Source organism: Simochromis diagramma, unplaced genomic scaffold (genome assembly GCF_900408965.1).
Source record: "Simochromis diagramma unplaced genomic scaffold, fSimDia1.1 OVJJ01000753.1, whole genome shotgun sequence".
Classification (NCBI taxonomy): Eukaryota; Metazoa; Chordata; class Actinopteri; order Cichliformes; family Cichlidae; genus Simochromis; species Simochromis diagramma.
This window is the reverse complement of record NW_024387523.1, coordinates 18,236,576-18,256,060: the sequence shown is the minus strand read 5'-3', so window position 1 is coordinate 18,256,060 and position 19,485 is coordinate 18,236,576. Positions and strand designations below refer to the sequence as shown.

Here is a 19,485-nt window from a genome sequence, read left to right as displayed (position 1 = left end):
CATGCAAACTGCTAAAACCTCTTTTATGATTATGCTCACACTTGCCGATGATCTGTTAGTCAAGTAAATTTGAGTAGCAGCACCTGGCTAGTAAGGATGGACTTAGTTTTTCAGCAGACTGCATAAAGTCCTGTGAAACATTGTTTCTTTTCACATAATATATGTGAGGATCCACTTGGGTCCATGTGGCAGACATTTTCTCCTCACAGTGAACACAGGGCTCTCTGTGGAGATTTCTTGTGCCCTCCAAATGACTGCAGACTCTTTCAGGCTGACTATCCGGCTTTAATTTTAAATATTAAAAGAATACTACTCATCCATTGTATATATAGCCTCCTGCATTTTCTCAAGCATAATCCCTATCAAATGTACTCTCAGTGGGCCAGTAGAAATAAACACTTGTGTGAAGCAGGACTTGAAACAAAGATTTGACAAAGTCTTGAGCAAAGTGTGTATACGTGCAATCGCAGTCATGCGAACAATAGGGAAATTTTCCACTTGGCCCCTGTACAAGCATCAGCCTCCAATGCTGAACAATGAAGCCAACAAGGTTGTGGCAAAACTGCAGTTCTTCTAATGACCACTTGAGTCTCACTCCAAAAGGGAGACAACCTGTGTTAAAAATGACCAAATAAAGCTTGAAAGCTTGTGTTTACTGCCTGGTATAAAGGCTTGGCTACTGATGAGCCATAAAGTTACATGGATTAAATATGAAATTTTATTTATTTGTTTTATTTCAGTCACTCACTTGGATCTCTCTGCCATGGGGCATTTTAAACGAAATTATCTGACAAATTACATTGCTAGCTTTGTGGTATAGGTGGTATAGCCCGCCCAGGAAGTCTGGGTTTCAGTCAGTCAAATTATTGCATATTTTTTATAAATATTTTGTTTTTTAGGAAAGCTCACTAGCCCTAGGTGATAACTTATCTCGGCCACCCTTTGTCCAAATATGGTCATTTCTGGGTCCCAGAAATAAACATGCCCCCAGCCAGAATGATAAGACTGATGCTTCAAAAATGCAGACTGAAAAAGCCAATGACTGATCTCCATCTTTTAGATACAGTTCATGCTTCTGTACAGCGTTGCTTCTTTTTTTTTAATATAAGAATTGGCGACCTCTGCTGGTCATCAGAAGAATGAATATTTTAGACACTTCTTGATGCATTCTCAATCATCCAGGAAAGTAAATCTCCAAAAGTTGATTCTGTTCATCTGGACGTAGCGTTTTGTGGGAGAAACGTTTCGTCACTCATCCAAGTGACTTCTTCAGTCTCAGCTGACTGCAGGTTTCCCCAATCTTATAAACAGTACATTTGCATAATGACTGAAACCAGCCCACTGAAGGAACAATGGGCTGGGAGCAGTGGTGGTCCTAGCCTGTTTGCCGCCCTGGGCGAACACTCCCTATGTGAAGTTTTGGTCAGTGGTTGTTGATCAATGGTCATGAGAATTTGAATAATTACGATTAAGGAGCTGACCTCCCTGAGCTGAGACTGAAGAAGTCACTTGGATGAGTGACGAAACGTTTCTCCCACAAAGCGCTGCGTCCAGATGAACAGAATCAACTTTTGGAGATTTACTTTCCTGGATGATTGAAAATGCATCAAGAAGTGTCTAAAATATTCATTCTTCTGATGACCAGCAGAGGTCATTTTGGAGATTTTAGACACTTCCATTTCGGCTTTGTGCTCATCTTTTACAATACAGTAAGTATTAAATAACTACTATGCAGCCATGTTGTTTGCTAATTAAGGTCAAAAGATGCGATAAAAATCAATGGTGAATGCACTGTTTGGCCAGCGCTGTGCAAACCATTCAGGAGAGTGGCACAACATCTGAGACTCTTGCTTCACGTAGTACTTATTTTTATGACTTTTGCCTCCAAAGCTGCCAAACCAAGTCGACTGTGGTTTAATCGTTCAGTTTTAGCACGTGTTCCACTTTTCACACATAATTTCTCCAAGGTAGGTGATATAGCCTAAAGTGCCACACCATAGGACGTGCACAATTGATGCGACATGTTTTGTGCTTGTTATCTGATGTCTAGAAACAGAAAGAACAGGGAGTTCTGTCTCTGTGGAAGAGGCTTGATTCATCAGAGTAGGCCTGTGTGCGCTAAAAATTGTCCCATTGTGTTTATTTTCCTGAACGGCCACAACCGCTCCACAAACACAGCAGGGAGTTGTAATCTCTGCAACATCTGGGCTACTGTTCCACATCAGCCAGCTGTGAGGAAATCAGATCAGACCAGATGAGCTTTCGGGTCGATGCGTGAACCCGTGCGACCCACAGGCTCAGACACACAGACACTCATACACTCACGCAGTGATGCCAAGCACAGCAACAGTGACACACGAACAAGCTGCCACAGCAGCCATGTAGGACAACGTACACGCAAATGAACAGGTGACAAAAATGTCATATGGGGTTTTTTTTTAAAAGAGTGAATGGATCGGCGAGGAGAGTGTGCCAGAGTGAGGATGTCACGTGTGCACCGAGGCACGTGCTGGATTCATTCCTATCATCTACCCACATCGTTCTCAGCAGTGAGAGACGTCACTGCCATCTGATTTCTCTCAATATCTTTCTGTATATTCAAACTCTATTAGTTCCTTCACTAGTTTGTTTTAATATACTGAAATCACTAAACATCTAGAATATGATAATCATGATGTAGAGGCCAAACTTGAATGAGTTTTTCAAGAGTATATCGGGGATCAGCCAGGTTGACTTGCTGAGAGGAACTATCTACACTAACAGCAGCAGATAGATTATCTGGTGATAACCTTTACTGTGAGTCTTTGTAATGAGAGTATTCCCCATCCTTGAAGCTGAAATGCTAAACATTTAGAATGGAAAAAAGACTGAAAGGGTCTGCTCCTAATGATGAACAGCATTGCCAGAATACACCCCCCCCCCCCTTTTTTTGTAGCACATTTCTTTCACAGCTCACAGTGTCATTTCTTGGCTGCAGCAAGCATGCTAAGCGCCAACTGTACTTTACCTGCCCAGCACTAAACAGCAGTCAAACTCAGTTAGCCACCAGCTTGTGAACAGTGTTAACTTAGTGGAGCATGCAGCTACTAAAGAGACAGATATTTCTCAACAATACAGAGCTAAAAGGGAGTAGTTATTGAATTTATAACCATCAGATATGGGTCTATAACTGCTGGGGTGTTATAACTGCCTCCACATCTGGGGTGCAATACATCGAGGCGCTTCCAGCTTATTGTTTCATTAGTATTAAAAATACATCATTGCACTTCTAACATGAACTGTAGTTTGAGTGGTGTAATACATCACACAAGCTGACACAGCCAACAGCTCATTCACACCTTCGTATGTTTGTTTCTACACTCTCTTGTTAGCTTTCTGCACATGTGAACACTCAAGAAGTGTCTGAAATGCACACTTTCGGGTTTATTAAGGAGGTTTTACAAATATTTTTGCATTAACAATTTAGGAATTTACAGTTACTGTACACAGTCTCCATTTTCAGAGGCTCAAAATAATTGGACAATTCACCAAAGAGCAGTTTCACAGCCAGCTGAGGCTTGTTCCTTTTTTATTTCATGACAGCGAGACCAGACATAATACCTGAAGTTGATTTTTTATTTTATAGTTTTTTACCATCATTTCACTTATGAAGCTGAAAGACATTTGAGTGCAAATGAGACTGAAAAACCAAAATAAACCCATCAGAAAAAGAGTAAAAACCTTAGTAGAGGCCAAATCAGCAATCTGGCACAATCTCAAAAAGAATGGCCACAAAGCAACATCAAAAGGCCAGAATGACTTAACGAAAGGGCATGATGACAGAATCATTTCCATGGAGAAGAAAAGCAACTTCACAACATCAAGCCAATTCAAGAACACTTTCTAGGACATAGGAGTATGTTAGGAGTGAGGTCATTCACAGCAAGGTACAAACCACTGGTTATACTCGAGAGCAAGAAGCCTGCACTGCAAAAACAACTAAAGAGATTCTCAAGGCAAAGAATTGGGATGTTCTTCAATGGCCAAGTCAATCTCAATCCAACAGCACATCCTTTTCAGTTATTAAATACAAACCCGAAAGCAGAGAGACCCCCAAACAAGCAGCAAATAAAGAGGGGTCGAACAAAGGCCTGGAAGAGCATCTCAAAGAGTAAAACCCAGACATTTGGTGACGTCTGTTAGATCTACACTTCAGGGAGTCATTGCCAGCAAAGGGTTTTCATCTAAATATTATTTTAAAAATCCTTACGTATGTTAGCTTATCAAATTATTTTGTGTCTCTGGAGGACTGTGTATGAAAATGGCTAAACAGTATGTCCATCATAATGTAAATGTTTTGTTAAACACATTGAATTTAAGATGAAAGTCTGCCCTTTGTTGAATGTGATTTTGAACAAAACAATTATGGAGCTAAGTGTGTAAAGTCTTGATTCAAAGCAACAACAAAACACAACAGTCAATTGATTACTAAACGAGTCGTTCGGTATGGGTGTGGCCGTGTGTTTTTACGATGTACGGTCTCTGTGCGGCTTAAGCTGCAGACTGAAAGCTGTATCTGTCAGCGCAACATTTAATCTGACTGTCAGAGGAGCTGAATGGTGAGGCTGAACTCCTGCCACCGAGCTGTCAGCGGAGCGGCTGATAAAACTGCTGCAAGAAACAAAGTCCCTCAGTACACACACATGCACAGACGCACAACGCAGCACACAATTTCTGTGAGCCAGACGGACACCTCTTAGGCTAAGTGCAGCCTGCTGAGACACTGCACTCCTCTGTTATTTTGAAACTTAATTTCTTTGTGACTATTCCCAACCAGCAGCACACACACACACACACACGCACGCACACAGACACGCACACACACAGACACACACACATAGCAGTTAATCTCTGAGTACACACACGCTGTTTTGCCATCTTTTTTTATCTGACATTGAGAGTGATGTGTTTGTGTCTGTGTATATGTGTGTGTGTATACTTGCTCAGCTATCTTTGTGGGGACCAGTTTCAGTTTTCTACAGCACTGAGCAGTGGGATTTAGGTTAGAGTTAAGCCAAAGGTTTGGGCTAGAGAATGCCTTACATGACATAATTTTACAGTCTTATACAGTTAATGTCGTCACAAAACTAACCACGCAAACGTGTTTGTGTGTGTTCATTTGATAAGTGTATTCATAGTTTAGCAGTTTTGTTTGCTCATGTCAACCATGCAAATTCAAGGACTGCCAGGCAGGACAGGCAGGAGGGAGAGCGAGAGGGGAAAATTCAATCTGAATCAATTAAAGGCAAATTTCATTAGCCGTGACAGCATGGAAAAGGGGAAACGGGAGGAAATCGCTACTGAGAAAGAAAACCTATCACAGATATTACACAGAAGGTGCCACAGGCATTCTCGCAATTTAACAACAAATAAACCTGTGAAACTCAAATTTTATGAGCAAGAAACAGAGGCGCAAACAGGATCCAGGAAATTTATGTGGGGGAAGCTACATTGGAAGCAGAGATAAGGCTCTAAGTGTTGGAAGAGCAGTCCAAAGATGCTTAGAGTTGGGTTGACGATGCAGATGTTACTGTTTGCAAGGACATCAGTGGGGATGGCAGACCTCCACTAGAGCCACATCCTGTTGGTTATGAAAGCTGTTTTAATTGATCTTAACTATGACAAAGGCCTGTTGGATGTTACCCAAACCCACAGAGAATTCTCAACCCGAAGGCAGAAATTCTGGCAAGAAAGCCCTTTGTGTCTGAACATAATTAACAATAGTAGCCTGTGGTCTGTTTTCACACATGGTATAAAGAACCTGCAGGGGAATGATAAACACTCATTGTTCAGTTTTAAAGTAGGACTCCACTCATTTTACAAACCCAGGCCAATTTATTAGTCATGGTGAGAACTAAGCTGTGCATAAAACAGATATATAAAGTCTCATGTGCACCAGAGAGTGCAGCTCGTGCTAAGAATCAAGCTATTTTTAAAAATATAAAACTTTATTTTTAGGTATGATGTTTGGAAGCAAATTCATAGACTGTGACGGCTGTAGCCACTCAGGGTTACCTGTTGGTTGTGGACTCATTTGAGGCCTCAAGTTCTGCATTTTGACCATTGCTGCTTTGCAAGTGGATGTGCCATTTAAAGGCTGATCTGATTGAGAAACACCGGAGGACGCTGCATGCAACTGGTAATTGAAAAATTAACCAACTCCAAGGCATGCCCTAAATGATAAATGATAAATGATAACCCTGCCATTTGTTGTAGTTGTTGACTTGCTTTTAGATCTTTATTGAAGACGGAGTGTCTGTGGACAGTGAAGAGACAAACGAGGACAGTGTGACTGAAATATGGTGAAATGATCGCTAAAACTAAAAAAATATAGAAGAGTTCAAAACTGTTTCTTCATCAAAGCATTAATTTAAAGTAAAATTGCATTAAAGAGATTGAAACTTTTCTTGCATCAGTTGACAAGTGCACTATAAACCCTTACATACTATACTATTCATAGCGCATGCCTTCACAGTGTAGCTCCGGTCAAAATCTATGCCAAAGTTTGAACTATAGGTTGATTTACAATGTTTAAATAGTCTGCTTTCTGAGCAGTGGTAGGAAACCTAGCATGTGTGGGATTTTCACATGTGTTTTCCACCCTCATTATAATCTCATGACTTTCCCGACTCCTCTTTAAATATGTGTTTTAATCTCAGTTGGCTCAGCGTAAATAGATTACGTTTTTAAATATATTTGCATTCATATAGTGTTTTTTAGTCTTAGTGGCCTCTCAAATAGCTTTTTACAAGTCAAGGTTTAAACAGTTCATCTGCCTCTCGACCGTGGCACCTTCTGACCTCCACAGAACTGCTTTTCCTCATGTTCACCATACATGATCGCTAGTGTGCTGTTTTACTCTTTCTGTGTTTTGAGATTTCTCCATGATCCTTCAAAGACCATCAAGTGCCTGTTTCCGTGGGAACCTGGGCACATGGGGCGGGAACACAGGCAGTTCACACGACAGTGTCAAAAGTTCCCCTGAACTGTGTCACTACTGTCCAATAGAGCATATCACAGACATGACACATGCAGTTTCACAGTTTCAAGTTTTACTAAAATCACAGTTTTTCTCGTTTTGACCTGTAATTGTGAATAAAATCCAGGACAAATGAATCACACACTGACATGGATGAAATTTGACCTGGAACAGCTGGAACAGCCAAAAGATTTATGTTATTTTTACAGCAATCCAATGTCATAAATGGACACATTTGACCCAAACAGTATGTAAAGGTTAAATGGCTTTGCGGTTGCAATGGTCGATGTTCATAATAAACATGGATTAAACCTGAGCCCAGAGGCCCCACCCACCTACCGCCAATCAGAAGAAAGCTTGTTTGAACCAGGTATCGGGGAAAAATACTCCACTAGAGTCAAAGTATAAAAATATGGAACTGGAATTGGGCATAATCAGTCCCCTTATGCAAGTCAAGGGCATTTTAAAGTGTATATACACGTTTACTTCCCACTGTGTTAGCCATACCTGTTATCTAAGATAAGATAAGATGAGATAACTCTTTATTGTCATTGCGCAGTCATACATAGTACAATAGTACAATGAAATTGGAAAACTGCCCTACGTCGGCACTACATGTAACACGACACGATACGACACATCACAAAGCAACACAAACAACACAACACAGTATAATAACTTAGTAATAAAAAAGAAGAATAAGTGTATTTGTATTGCACACTGTTATTATTGCACATTAATTATTATTGCACCTTGTTATAAATATAAATATTATTATTATTACTGTTTTTACCGTTGTTAACCCCCCCCCAAAAAAGTCCAGGTATAGGTAGCCAGTCAGGTCAGCTATTTGCATTGATCAGGGCCTGTTGTAAAAGCTGTCCTTGAGTCTATTTGTTCGGGACCTCAGCAGCCTGTGTCACGGCTGCTGAGGCGAGCCGTGTGGAGTTGGAAGAAGGACCCAAGATGCAAGCAGTGGATGAGATGCTAATGAGGTTTATTTACAAAGGTGTAGTGGCAAAAAAGCAGTGGGGCATGACAAATAACTGAAGACACCTAAACTGGGGGAACTAAAAATAACAGACCTGGGAGCATACGACAAAGGGATGGGAAGCAGAGAGCCGCAGACGACAAACAGGACACCGTGGAACACAGGGTAACGCAGACTGACACGAAGTAACACAGACGAACCAGCAACAGGCAGGAGAACACACAGGGCTTAAATACACACACCAGTAATCAGGGGATGAGAGACAGGAGGGCAACACAGCTGGGAGGAATCAGAGCTGACGGGACAGGGGAAATGTAAAGTGAACACACTCACATCAGACAGAGACCTTCACAATAAAGCAGGAAACTCAAACACGGGGAACCAAACAAGACACAGAACTAAACAGACAGCTTCACAAACAGACGGGGTGACACCAAAGACAGACAGAGACACAGACGCAGACTCAAAGGCAGACCGAATATAACACATAGAACTCAAACAATAATCATCATCATCATCATAATAAACTAGAAAATGATAACAAACTAAAAGCGCTGGGTCACCGACCCAGGACCATGACAGCCTGAACCTCCTGCCAGATGGCAGCAGCTTAAACACCCGGTGTCCTGGGTGTGTACCGTCCGTAGGATGCTGCGTGCCCTCTTGAGACGGCGAGTGCTGTACAGGTCCTTCAGGGAGGGAAGAGGATGTCCAATGATTTTTTGGGCCATATTGATGACCCTCTGGAGTGCCTTTCTGTGTGCAGTGGTGCAGCTGGAGAACCACACACCGATGCAATATGTCAGCACACTTTCAATAGAGCAGCGGTAGAAGACGGTCAGCAGCTCCTTCTTCAGGTCCATTTTTCTGAGGATTCTCAGAAAGTGGAGACGCTGTTGAGCCTTCTTTAAAACCGCAGAGGTGTTAGAGCTCCATTGGAGGTCTGTGTCTATGTGCACACCCAGAAACTTGAAACTGGAGACCCTTTCCACACACTCCCCGTTGATGCTGACAGGCTGCAGCTCGGACTTCCTCCTTCTGAAGTCAACTACCAGTTCTTTTGTCTTGTTGGTATTGAGGTCCAGGTTGTTATCTACACATCAATCTGACAGCCTCTGAACTTCAGCTCTGTACGCTGTCTCATCTCCCCCAGAGATGAGCCCCACCACGGTGGTATCATCTGCAAACTTGATGACTGTGTTGTCTGGGTGGGAACTAACACAGTCATGTGTGTGCAGAGTGTACAGTAGGGGACTCAGTACACAGCCTTGTGGAGAGCCGGTGTTGAGGCTGAGGGCTGAGGAAAGATGAGGCCCCTCTCTGTACACGGTCTGAGAGGAAGTCTCTGATCCAGCGGCAGGTGGTAGAAGGAAGTCCAATTTCCAGTAGTTTAACTATTAGTCTGTCCGGGAGTATCGTATTGAAAGCAGAGCTAAAGTCAACAAAGAGCAGCCTGGCGTAACGGCCCTGCACTTCCAGGTGAGAGATGGTGGTGTGGAGCGTTGTAGCAATGGCATCTTCAGTTGATCTGTTAGCTCTGTACTGGCGAACTGGAGCGGGTCGAGGTTGGGTGGCAAGCAAGACATGATGTGACGTCGGAGCAGTTTCTCGAAGCACTTCATTATAACAGGTGTTAGAGCAACTGGTCGGTAGTCGTTGAGGCTGCTAATGTTAGTACGCTTTGGCACTGGGACAATTGTGGCTGACTTTAGGCACGGCGGGAGGCAGGACTGGGACAGTGAAGTGTTGAAGATCTTAGTGAAGACCCCAGCCAGCTGGTCTGCACACTCTTTAAGGACCCTTGCGGTTACCCCATCTAATATCTAAAGCCAATGTCAGCATGCCAGCAATTTAGACATGTAGACATGGTCAAGATGACTCCAAAAACCAGTTTTGATTTCACAGGCCTACACTCAATATTATGAGTGTTTATGTTAACTTCTATTTTACTACTTTTCAAAGTTTTATTTTGCCCTTTTCACTGCCTAAGGACACTGTACACCTGCATAGGTTTTTATCTTCTGTGTTAAACACATTGAGTTTGATGAAATGTATATAAATAAAACTGACATTGTCATTGCTAAACATCAAACTGAACATCAGAAAGGGAAAGAAAGAAGACTTTGAACATAGTTTTGTTGTTGATGGCTGATGGGTCGGTCTGAGTATTTCAATAACTGCTGGTCTACTGCAGAAAATATCCAGTGAGCAGCAGTGAAAATACCTTGTGGATGTCAGAGGTGAGGAGAATGGACAGACTGCTTCAAGCTGATTGGAAAGCAGCAGTAACTCAAATAACTTCAAGGTGTGCAGCCTTCCTCTCCTGTCAGCTAAGAACAGGAATCTGAGGCCACATTTCGCACTGGTTCACCAAAATTGGACAACAGAAGATTGGAAAAGCACTGACTGGTCTGACGAGTCTCGAGTTCTGCGGCCACATTTAGAAAGTAGGGTCAGCATTTGAAGTAAATCGCTTGAAATCATGAAGCCATCCCACCCCACATCAAAGGTTCAGGCTGTTAATGGTGGTGTAATGGTGTGGGGGATATTTTATTGGCACACTGTGGGCCCTTTAGTATCAGCTAAGCATCGTTTATAAACCACAGCGTACCCAAGTATTGTGGCTGACCATGTTCTAATGGCTGTTTCCAGCAGGATAACACACCATGTCTGAAAGCTCAGATCATCTCACACTGGTTTACTGAACATGACAGTGAGTTCACTGTACTTAAAGGCCTCCACAGTCACCAGATCTCAATCCTTAGACACATACCTTTGACTTGATGCTACCATTTCAACATGGACCTAAATATTTAAGAAATGTTTCCAGCACCTTGTTGAATCTGTTCTTGAGCTAAAAAGAGAGTCCAACCTGTTAACTGTAGCAAGATGTACCCAAGAAAGCAAACGGTGACCAGTGTATAGCCCTCTGAAGTATGTGATTTGCTGTTATTTATCAGGGTGGGTAAAGAAAGCTTAGCTGTGCTTTAAAATCAAAGTAAACCAGCAGCTGGGACGAGTGTGGAAATCTGCTTGGTGACAGGAAGTAGCTCTGAGTCCAAATTTAGTTCTGCAGGATCAATAGTTTCAGTGAAGAGAGATAAATTACCACCTCTACAGGATTTTATGAATCAGTAGCACTGCTACTTCAGCAGCAGTCCCAGTGATGTCACTGCTGATGATCCTTAATATAAAAAGTTTTAATGCCTCTTTGGATTCCATTCAGTCCTTCTGCGAGATGAAGAGAAGTCATCACATCACCAGCTTTTGTGCCACACGCGTGCAGAGAACAACCATCCAGATGGCAAACTCGGGGCTCTGGCTCTGTTAGTCTTCCCTGAAGCGCTCAGTCAGAATTTAAGTGCTGAGATCATTAAGCTCTGGCGCTTTCCGTGTAACGTGAGAGCCGCGATGTGCTGTGAAGTGCTCTCGCTGCATAAAGGCTGAGAACATTATGGAGTTCTGGGGAAAAAATCAGAGCACCCTTCAGATCTTTGATATTTCAACTCCCTAGACAGACAGATAGAAAGAAAGGAAGGAAGATATTACCTTTTTTTATTCTACACTGATTTCACTCCGCACAATCTTTTCTGTTGTGCAAATGTCTGTCTGGCTGCTACTTCTGTGGCTAAAAATAAACGCCCGGACTGTAAATATCATCAGTCACCGATGGGCTAACTATTATTGTTCGGATTGTTTGGAGGGGAGTGGAGCTGCCTGTGAATGATGCATGCATCTAATTACATTGTTTGATTGCCACATGAAAAATTAACTTAATTGTCTGTCAAAGTGGTGATTGATGCATTTATCTAAGCAGATGTTTTGGACTCCTGGAAAACTGTCTGATGGATTAACTCCACATAAAAAAAAGAAATGTATGCAGAAAAGTGTTCGAGCATTGAGCAAACTTACAGCTGTGCGACCCGGAAATAGTCAGAATAATATGCAACATTACTGCAGTCTTGTAAATAAATGAAACACCAATTTTCCTGATGCTTTGGCAACTCCAGCCTGTGTGTGTTTCTGCTGATTAAAGCGACACCGAGAGCCGATGGCTGGCGGCAGCAGTGGCACAGTGTGCACTTCTGTAGGCGCACACCTTTTATGTGCAGTTATTTCAGGCCCTCAGGCTTTCAATTATATCCAAACCCAGTATGAAAGCTCCTGTCACTTCTCTCACTTGTTTCCCTTTTTTGTAATGAAATGATTTCATGTCCATGTGACTGAGTGGGTGACAGAGAGAGACAGAGACACGATGAGTAAGCCTCCAGGTCTATTAAGCAAGTGAGGACAGTGGTCTGTGCTCATGGTGTGTGTGTGTGTGTGTGTCCTCAAAAAACAGCAGTGCACGTGGAGCCCCTGCTGAACGGTCCTCGCTTCTTTGATGATGAGCCATCCGACGTCTTCAAGAAAAACAAACAACCCATAATCACCCCGTCCAACCACAGCATCGCTTCCTGCAGGTCCACAATCTAAACGACTCCGTCTCTGTGGCTACCCTGTTGCCAGGAGACAGTTCGGGTGGGCCGGGTTGATGTCTTAGTAATGATGGAGACGGGCAGAGCTAACAGAGGGGTTACATCGGTAAAGGCCACGGCGCTCAAAGCTCAGAAATAACATTCAAATAATCTCCTGCTCAGTCTGTGAAGTTACTGAGCAGGGAAATCTTCTTCCCTTTCCCATGCTGAAGGTGAAAGTGCAAACTTTCACCTTCAGCATGCCGCTACAGCATTAAAGTTTTCTTGTAAACAAAACTCAGGCTATACTTTACATTTAGCTTCTAATCAAAGATACAGGGTCACCAAAACAACCCTGACTCATCAGGGCACGGACACCAGACCTCTGTGGGGTGGTAGATGGCGCCTCTGTGAATCATCTTTGCACAACGTCGCTTATGCTTAATAAGATCTGTGGAGTTTGGGGGACATCTTGATTCTTTGTCCTTTATGAATAACAAGCCTTTATGAAGCCGCCTTTTCCATCTGATAAAATATCACCCAAATTAGTGATGCGGAAAACTAGTCAATGCATTTCTTACTTCTAAATTCGATGTGTACTTCCTTGTTATCAGGTCGTCCAAAAAGCTCCCTGAAGAGTGAGGAGTCCTAACAAAGACTTTCTCCTTCTATAAAAAGTCTTGAATAACCAGACATCATTATATCTTAAAGATCTCACAGAACCATATTATCTGAAAATAACTGGTGGTGGCAGGTGGCTGCTCCTCCTTGAGCCTGGTTCTGCTGCAGGTTTCTTCCTGTTAAAAGGGAGTTTTTCCTTTCCACTGTTGCCAAGTGCTTACTCATAGGGCTTTCTCTGTATTATTGTAGGGTCTTTACCTTACAATATAAAGCAGCCTGAGGTGACTGCTGTTGTGACTATTAAATAAATTATAAATAAAACTGAATGATTAATCATGCTTGTATAGACTCAGGCTTCCTGGGGGCTTCCCATGATGCACTAAGCACTTGAACTCCACTCTCGGTGCATTTATATGGTATCCCATCGTCTGCCTATCAAAATGATGACTTTTCTCTCTCATAATTTGTATTTTTTTCTGATCACTGTGCTCTTTTTTTCTTCTTTTCTTTCACTCTCCCATCTTAAAATGGAAATCTTCTTCCCTTCCTTACACTGTAGGATCTGTATGTTTCAATATAAAGCAAGTTGATAAATAAAATCCATAAATTTAGCTCAGTGCAATTTTATTTTACTTTGTGCTGTTTCTCAGTGCATTTCCTGAATACTTCTTAAGGTGCAGCAGGGTGTATTTTCCTGCTGGGGAGAATATCTCTTTGCCATAGCTGGGTCTGTAGCAGTGTTTTGGCAGGTTGTGCATGTAACATCCAAATATATGCCAGGACCTAAAGTTTCCAGGCAAACTGAAATAATCAGTGCTGTTCACTGCGCCTGTCAGTCGTTTTAATGTTGCGGCTGATGTGTGTGTTTTGAATTGTGTAGTGTGTATTTTGATGCAGAAAATTACAAAAGAAGATGAAGCTTGAATTTCTCCAATTTACTGAGTTATACAATAAACAGGGTTAAAAATGGATTTAAATGGAGTGTACAATACGACCGGAAAAAGAGCAAACAAAAGGACAGATAATAGTATTTTTGCACACTCACACATTCACAAATTTAATGTCTCACAGTAACATGTTTCCTTCATGCTGATGGGTCTTTGAACAGAAGTCCTATTTTTAGTCCAGCACTCATCTCTGACCCTATTCTGTCACTGCAGTTGTGACTTAGCAGCAAGCCGAGCGACGTACTGCTCTTAGAGCATCACTGTCCAGGTCTCCTGAGTAGGTCACTCAACTCAATATGCATGTGAGGTTACTTTGTGTGGGATTCGCTGGCACGAGTGTGCAAAACAGAGAGGCGCTGATGCACGCACGCTGTTACTGTGCTGCCACCTGCTGGTCACTTCCCACACAGTCACAGCGGCTCTTCTTAGAAGTGAAAAGGTTTCCTAAAAATCCCATCCAGCCCTTTGCCCCACTTACTTCTCCCTCATATCTCTCACAGAGCGGGTGAGGGGTCAGAAAAGGAACAGTCTGTTTACTTTGTCTAGATCCATACAGAAAACAACTAATTCCCTTGAGATGACATTTCTTCATTTTTTTGATAAGAGTTTCCCAACAAGTTCTAGGAAAAATGTTAGACCCAGCTCCTCTTCCCACAATCTCAAAAACATTTAGCAACAAATGCAACACTGGCTGCATTTCACAATTGTTTACAAAATTGTTGTATGTGCTTGAGGCAGGATAAATAAACCTGTGGCACCGTCTGACTTCAGACGCCAGGCCTCATGGAGTATTAGACAGATAATGAGGAATCCTCAATCCAGCACTGATGAAGAGTCTTACAGTATAACACTTCTCTGGCTCTCCTGTGTGTTTTCTCACTGCTCTGTTCCTTCCCCTTTCTCCTCCGTCCTGGCGAGAATCTGAAGCACCGTCTGGTTGAAGTCCTCAGGCTGGTCTGCGAAAACATAATGGCCCGCTCCTCTGATCACCTGACAAGCGCACACACAGTGGAGGCGAAATAGTTTTGAGATAAAGGTGCCACCGTTCCACAAGGCGAATAAAAGTAACTTGACATACATTCAGGCAGATTTAGGCAATAAAAATGCTTAAAATCTTGCTTAAAATGTATTTTGAACCTTGTACTAACAAAGTTAAAGGTGCAAAAGGTAAAATAGAGAACTTACTTGGATTTCCACATCTGGCCTGGTTTTCTTGAATGCATATCCAGAGTGGCTGTCAATACTGGACCGGGATCCATAAATGAAAGAAATAGGAATTTCAACCTGGATCTGGCCGATCCTGTCTAGCATGGGCCTCTTAGCCCAGCCGTAGGGAACGGTCATGTTCTTAAAGGCTGTCTCACCACTGAAATGAAAAAATAGAAAAGAAAAATGCACAAGCTCCTAAGATCTTCTGAGAATGGACATATTTGTGCACGGATGGTTTAAAATGTTCGTCACCTCGGAGTCTGGGCATTCAGATGATAGATGTAGTCACACACAGTGTAGTCACTGAACACAGAGGAGTATTTCTGCTTGAAGTCTGACCTGATGGTTTGGACGAGCATCGGGCCTAAAAGAGACGCGCAAAAAAAGAAGGAGATTTAGTTACAGTTCAGACCTTTGAATAGAACAATGGCACCTCAAGCAGACGTTTGATGTTTGGTGCTTCCCGACTCAGAAGGAGCTGGGGGGGGGGGGGGGGGGGGGGGGGGTTGCCATAGAATTAATTAAAGGCATTTAAGGTGCCACTTTTATCCTCATATTTTTTGCTCTTTGACTCTTCCAGAGTAATTACTGCATGATTCACGGTTCAAAGTAATCTATATTTATGTCATTTTGATCAGAGTTCATCCATAAACAGTTTTAGATCCTCTCTCTTTAGCCCAGCTATCTTCTGATTGGCTGCCCCACACAGACAGAATATGTAACAATATATAACGGCAGGTGGGTGGGGCTTCTTGTGAAAGAAGGTATATGTGTATTTAAATTACGATGCCTCCTGTGCAAATTCCTTTAGAGGTTTTCGGGTCGTTCCCAGCCAGAAGACACTGGGATAGACCCAGAACTCGAAAGTTAAGACTATACATCTCATCTGGCCTGGAACTGTCTCAGAATTCCCTGCGAGAATTGGAAAACACTGCTAGCAAAATGAACATCTGGCAATACCTCCGTAGCCTTCTACCAACAGACCTGAGCTTATGTAAGCATAAAGATGGAAGTGCATGGTGGATGGAAGTATTTAAAATACTTACTGTATTTTTTTTAAAGCGTATTGTTTTTATAGGAATTATTTTCTTTCCTGGGGGATTAATTTTGAAATGATGCAAGAACAGTGGTATGGCATGGTTTAGATAACGGGGACATTTTAAGCCAACCCCATCGCTGCTGATAATAATTTGTCACTTAGAAGTTGAAAACATTCAAAATACACAGATGCGTAAGAGAAAAAAATATGTGTTTGTTCAGTGTGTGTTCAATGTGTGTTTGTGTGTGCTAACCTAGAGGTCCAGCCAGTCTGAGACCGGCCAGAGGGTTGAAGGGGCTCATGACGGCGCCAATTGCTCTGATCCACATTGGGATGGAGTTGTGGTTGGGGTTCTCTGGGCGTGCTGGGAATCCCCATGGCTCCACCAGCAGCAGATGCTTTACCCTGCATACACACACATGCAGTTACCTGATCAAATGTACAAACTAAAATGTAGAAATTCAATTAAAACTCCACACATTTACTTCTTTTTTTATATATATGGGCTTGTAGTTTATTTGGCAAGTGGTGCAAAAAAAAAAAAAAAAAAGAAAAAAAGAGAGAGATGGCTAAACTAGAAAACCACCTGGAACTGTGTCTCCACACACACACACACACACACACACGCACACACACACACACACACACACACACACACACCACCTGTGTGGGTATTTCAGCGTGTAGGCTGCAGACAGGTATCCTCCGAGGTTGTGTCCCAGCAGCACCATCTCCTGAAGCCCCACCTTCTCCCTCCACTCCTCCAGGGCTGCCACAAACTGATCCTCGGCCTCCCTGGGGTCGGTGCTGAACTGGGGACGGCTGCTCCTGCCAAAGCCCAGCAGGTCTAGAGCGTAGACCGGTCCACTGCTGGAGAGAGAATCCAGGTTGAGAGCCCAGAGGGCGACACCACCTCCGAAGCCGTGCAGCAGAACCAAAGGAGTGGTGGGCTGGGTTGGGGGCTGTGGGACACACGGGGCTGCTGACTGCTGCTGCTGCGTGGAGAAAGCTAAGGTCCACAGGTAGTTGCCACTCGATATCCGAACATGCTGCCTGGAGAAAGGCCGCTTCACAGCTGCGGCAGACAGAAAAGATTATAGGGCAGGGATAGAGAAACTGTTTTAACTCTGACTTTATGAAACACAAACTACAGATTGGAAACAGCTACATCAGACACACTCACTCTTGAGGATTTTTTCCTCGGCATCTTTTAGTTGAGAAGGAGAGGTGGGACACCAGGAGGGAAGCCAACTTGATATCCAGGAACTGTGACTCAGACAGAAAGGATACACAAAAACATGCATGAAAGACACATAAAGCACGTGCAAACCCAACAATAAACTGACCTTTGGCTATATGATATTTTTGTAATCAGTGCTGCTGGTATGCAGTACTTGACAACAACATGCAATCAATGTCCAGAAAGAAGCCCAAACATGTCTTTGTTCTGTGTATTTTGGGTCACTTATGGTCAAATGCATTCTAAATCAGCACGATTTTAACATTTGGAGGACAAAGGCAGACGCCGATAAGATAGGGTGACCATATTTTGATTTCAAAAACAGAGGACACTTGGCCGAGTCATGAAGAACTTTAATAATACTGTTTGCTTAAAGAAAACTTTGACATATTTAACGATGCCTTCTCTGTGCGGTTAATGAATGGTGAAATAAAAAAAAAAAAAAAAAAGTCATATAGGGTTTTACAACTCAACAAGTGCAAAACGTTTGTTCACCCTAAGATTAAAAGTATTTTTTCTACAATAAAGTTTTGTATAGGAAGTCACTCACACAGCAGCCAGAATTAACAGGAAGATTCGGGCTCGAAAACTTGTTCACTTTTGACGTTTGCCAGCAAGCGGGTGGCCTGTATATTTACACGACACCGTTTTCCTATAGGTTTGGTGTGGATGGATCTATTTTTTTTTTTAAAATCTACCTGTGAATACACTAATGCGGGTTCACACGAAGAGAACAAAGTTGTGTTTGTTGTCACACAAATGAACAGCATTCACGCTGAGAAGAAACAAAACGACAAAAACAACTAGCATGTCCAACGTGAAGAAGAAAGAAAGAAAGAAAGAAACGAAAACAACTCACCTCTGCTCCTTGGCAGGTTGTAGCTCCTCCGCCATCCTTCGCATTGTGTAGCCTGCAGTGAGGGTCTCCTCCCAAGCTTACGAACCTGTTGAAAAACTACGGTCTGTGGTGCTGCGTTCAAGTACATTCGGACGGAAAATAAAAATAGCTGCCTAACATAATAACGACATGCTGCTTAATTAGAATGCTGTACATTTCATAATAAGTTAGAGTTCAGCTATCCCTCCGCTCATTTAATTCTTGGGGTTATTTAATTCTTTGGAGTTGGCATTTTCAGCGCTTCATATTTGTTTTTTCCAACGGTTTTGAAGGTAACATCATGATTTTAACCTCTGTACTCAGGTTGGCTACGTCACCTTCTTGGCTTTGTGTAACTTATATTGTTAATGTGCTTCTTTCGCACAGCATCTCATATAGTTTAATACAACCGAACTAATGAAGGCTATAAAACGCTTAAACCAAGGAAGAAACGTTTTTAAAGAATTGCCAGCGACACTCGGATTTTGTTAGAGCTAGCTTTGGCATGCTAATTAGCACAAGTTGCAAATAATGAGATGCCTGCACGAGAGTGTTTAAACTGTTTACCTTAATTACATACATTTCCAAAAATATGTATTGTTCCCTTAAAAGTTTATACTAATGCCACTTGCATAATATTATAATATTATATAATATTATATTAGGTTGTAAAAAAAATTCTAGAAACAACTGTTTAACCTCCTAGGACCTGGCGTCCACATATGTGGACATCACATTTTGGGTTATTTAGACCAAAATACTCAATTTTGCTCTACAAGGGCCTGATATCCACTTACGAGGACATTATACTGCTACTGTTCTATCAAAAATTTGAACGAATATCCTCATATGTGGCTCTTATTTTTTTTTTATAAAAACAAAATAAGGTTAAAAAAAATATCTGGTAATTCTTTGTTTTTACATTCATCGGGCCCCAATCAGCCCAAATATCAAAGACAAATTAAAAATGCATGCCGTGGGTGAGTTCGGGTCTTAGGAGGTTAAAGCCTGTTTTAAATATTAAGCTATTATCTGCATTATCGCTACTATAACAAAAGTAATCCTGTAAAAAGTAGTTTATTTAAA

General features: G+C 42.2%; 1 protein-coding gene and 1 long non-coding RNA gene across 2 annotated transcripts; one reads left to right on the top strand and one right to left on the bottom strand.

Annotated features, from left to right (window-relative positions):
* The first annotated feature begins 8,806 nt into the window (after window positions 1-8,806).
* Window positions 8,807-19,485, top strand: LOC120727172. The gene is made up of 3 exons (XR_005694446.1): window positions 8,807-9,237; window positions 9,423-9,426; window positions 19,476-19,485. It is a non-coding gene; the product is annotated as an uncharacterized LOC120727172 (long non-coding RNA).
* On the bottom strand, window positions 14,008-18,573 carry LOC120727171 (1-acylglycerol-3-phosphate O-acyltransferase ABHD5-like). The gene is made up of 7 exons (XM_040021357.1): window positions 18,382-18,573; window positions 17,466-17,548; window positions 16,946-17,357; window positions 16,536-16,687; window positions 15,496-15,607; window positions 15,220-15,400; window positions 14,008-15,024 (listed from the first exon to the last, which is right to left on the bottom strand). Exons 1-7 carry the CDS (start codon window positions 18,423-18,425, stop codon window positions 14,911-14,913), a joined length of 1,098 nt encoding a protein of 365 aa, XP_039877291.1. The 5' UTR covers window positions 18,426-18,573; the 3' UTR covers window positions 14,008-14,910.

Coding starts and splice junctions, on each gene's coding strand:
- LOC120727171 (XM_040021357.1), bottom strand. CDS start 18,425: ATGCGAAGGATGGCGGAGGAGCTACAACCTGCCAAGGAGCAGAG. Junction 17,358..17,465: donor CGAGGAAAAAATCCTCAAGA/GTGAGTGTGTCT, acceptor TGTCTGCCGCAG/CTGTGAAGCGGCCTTTCTCC. Junction 15,608..16,535: donor CAGACTGGCTGGACCTCTAG/GTTAGCACACAC, acceptor CGTCTCTTTTAG/GCCCGATGCTCGTCCAAACC.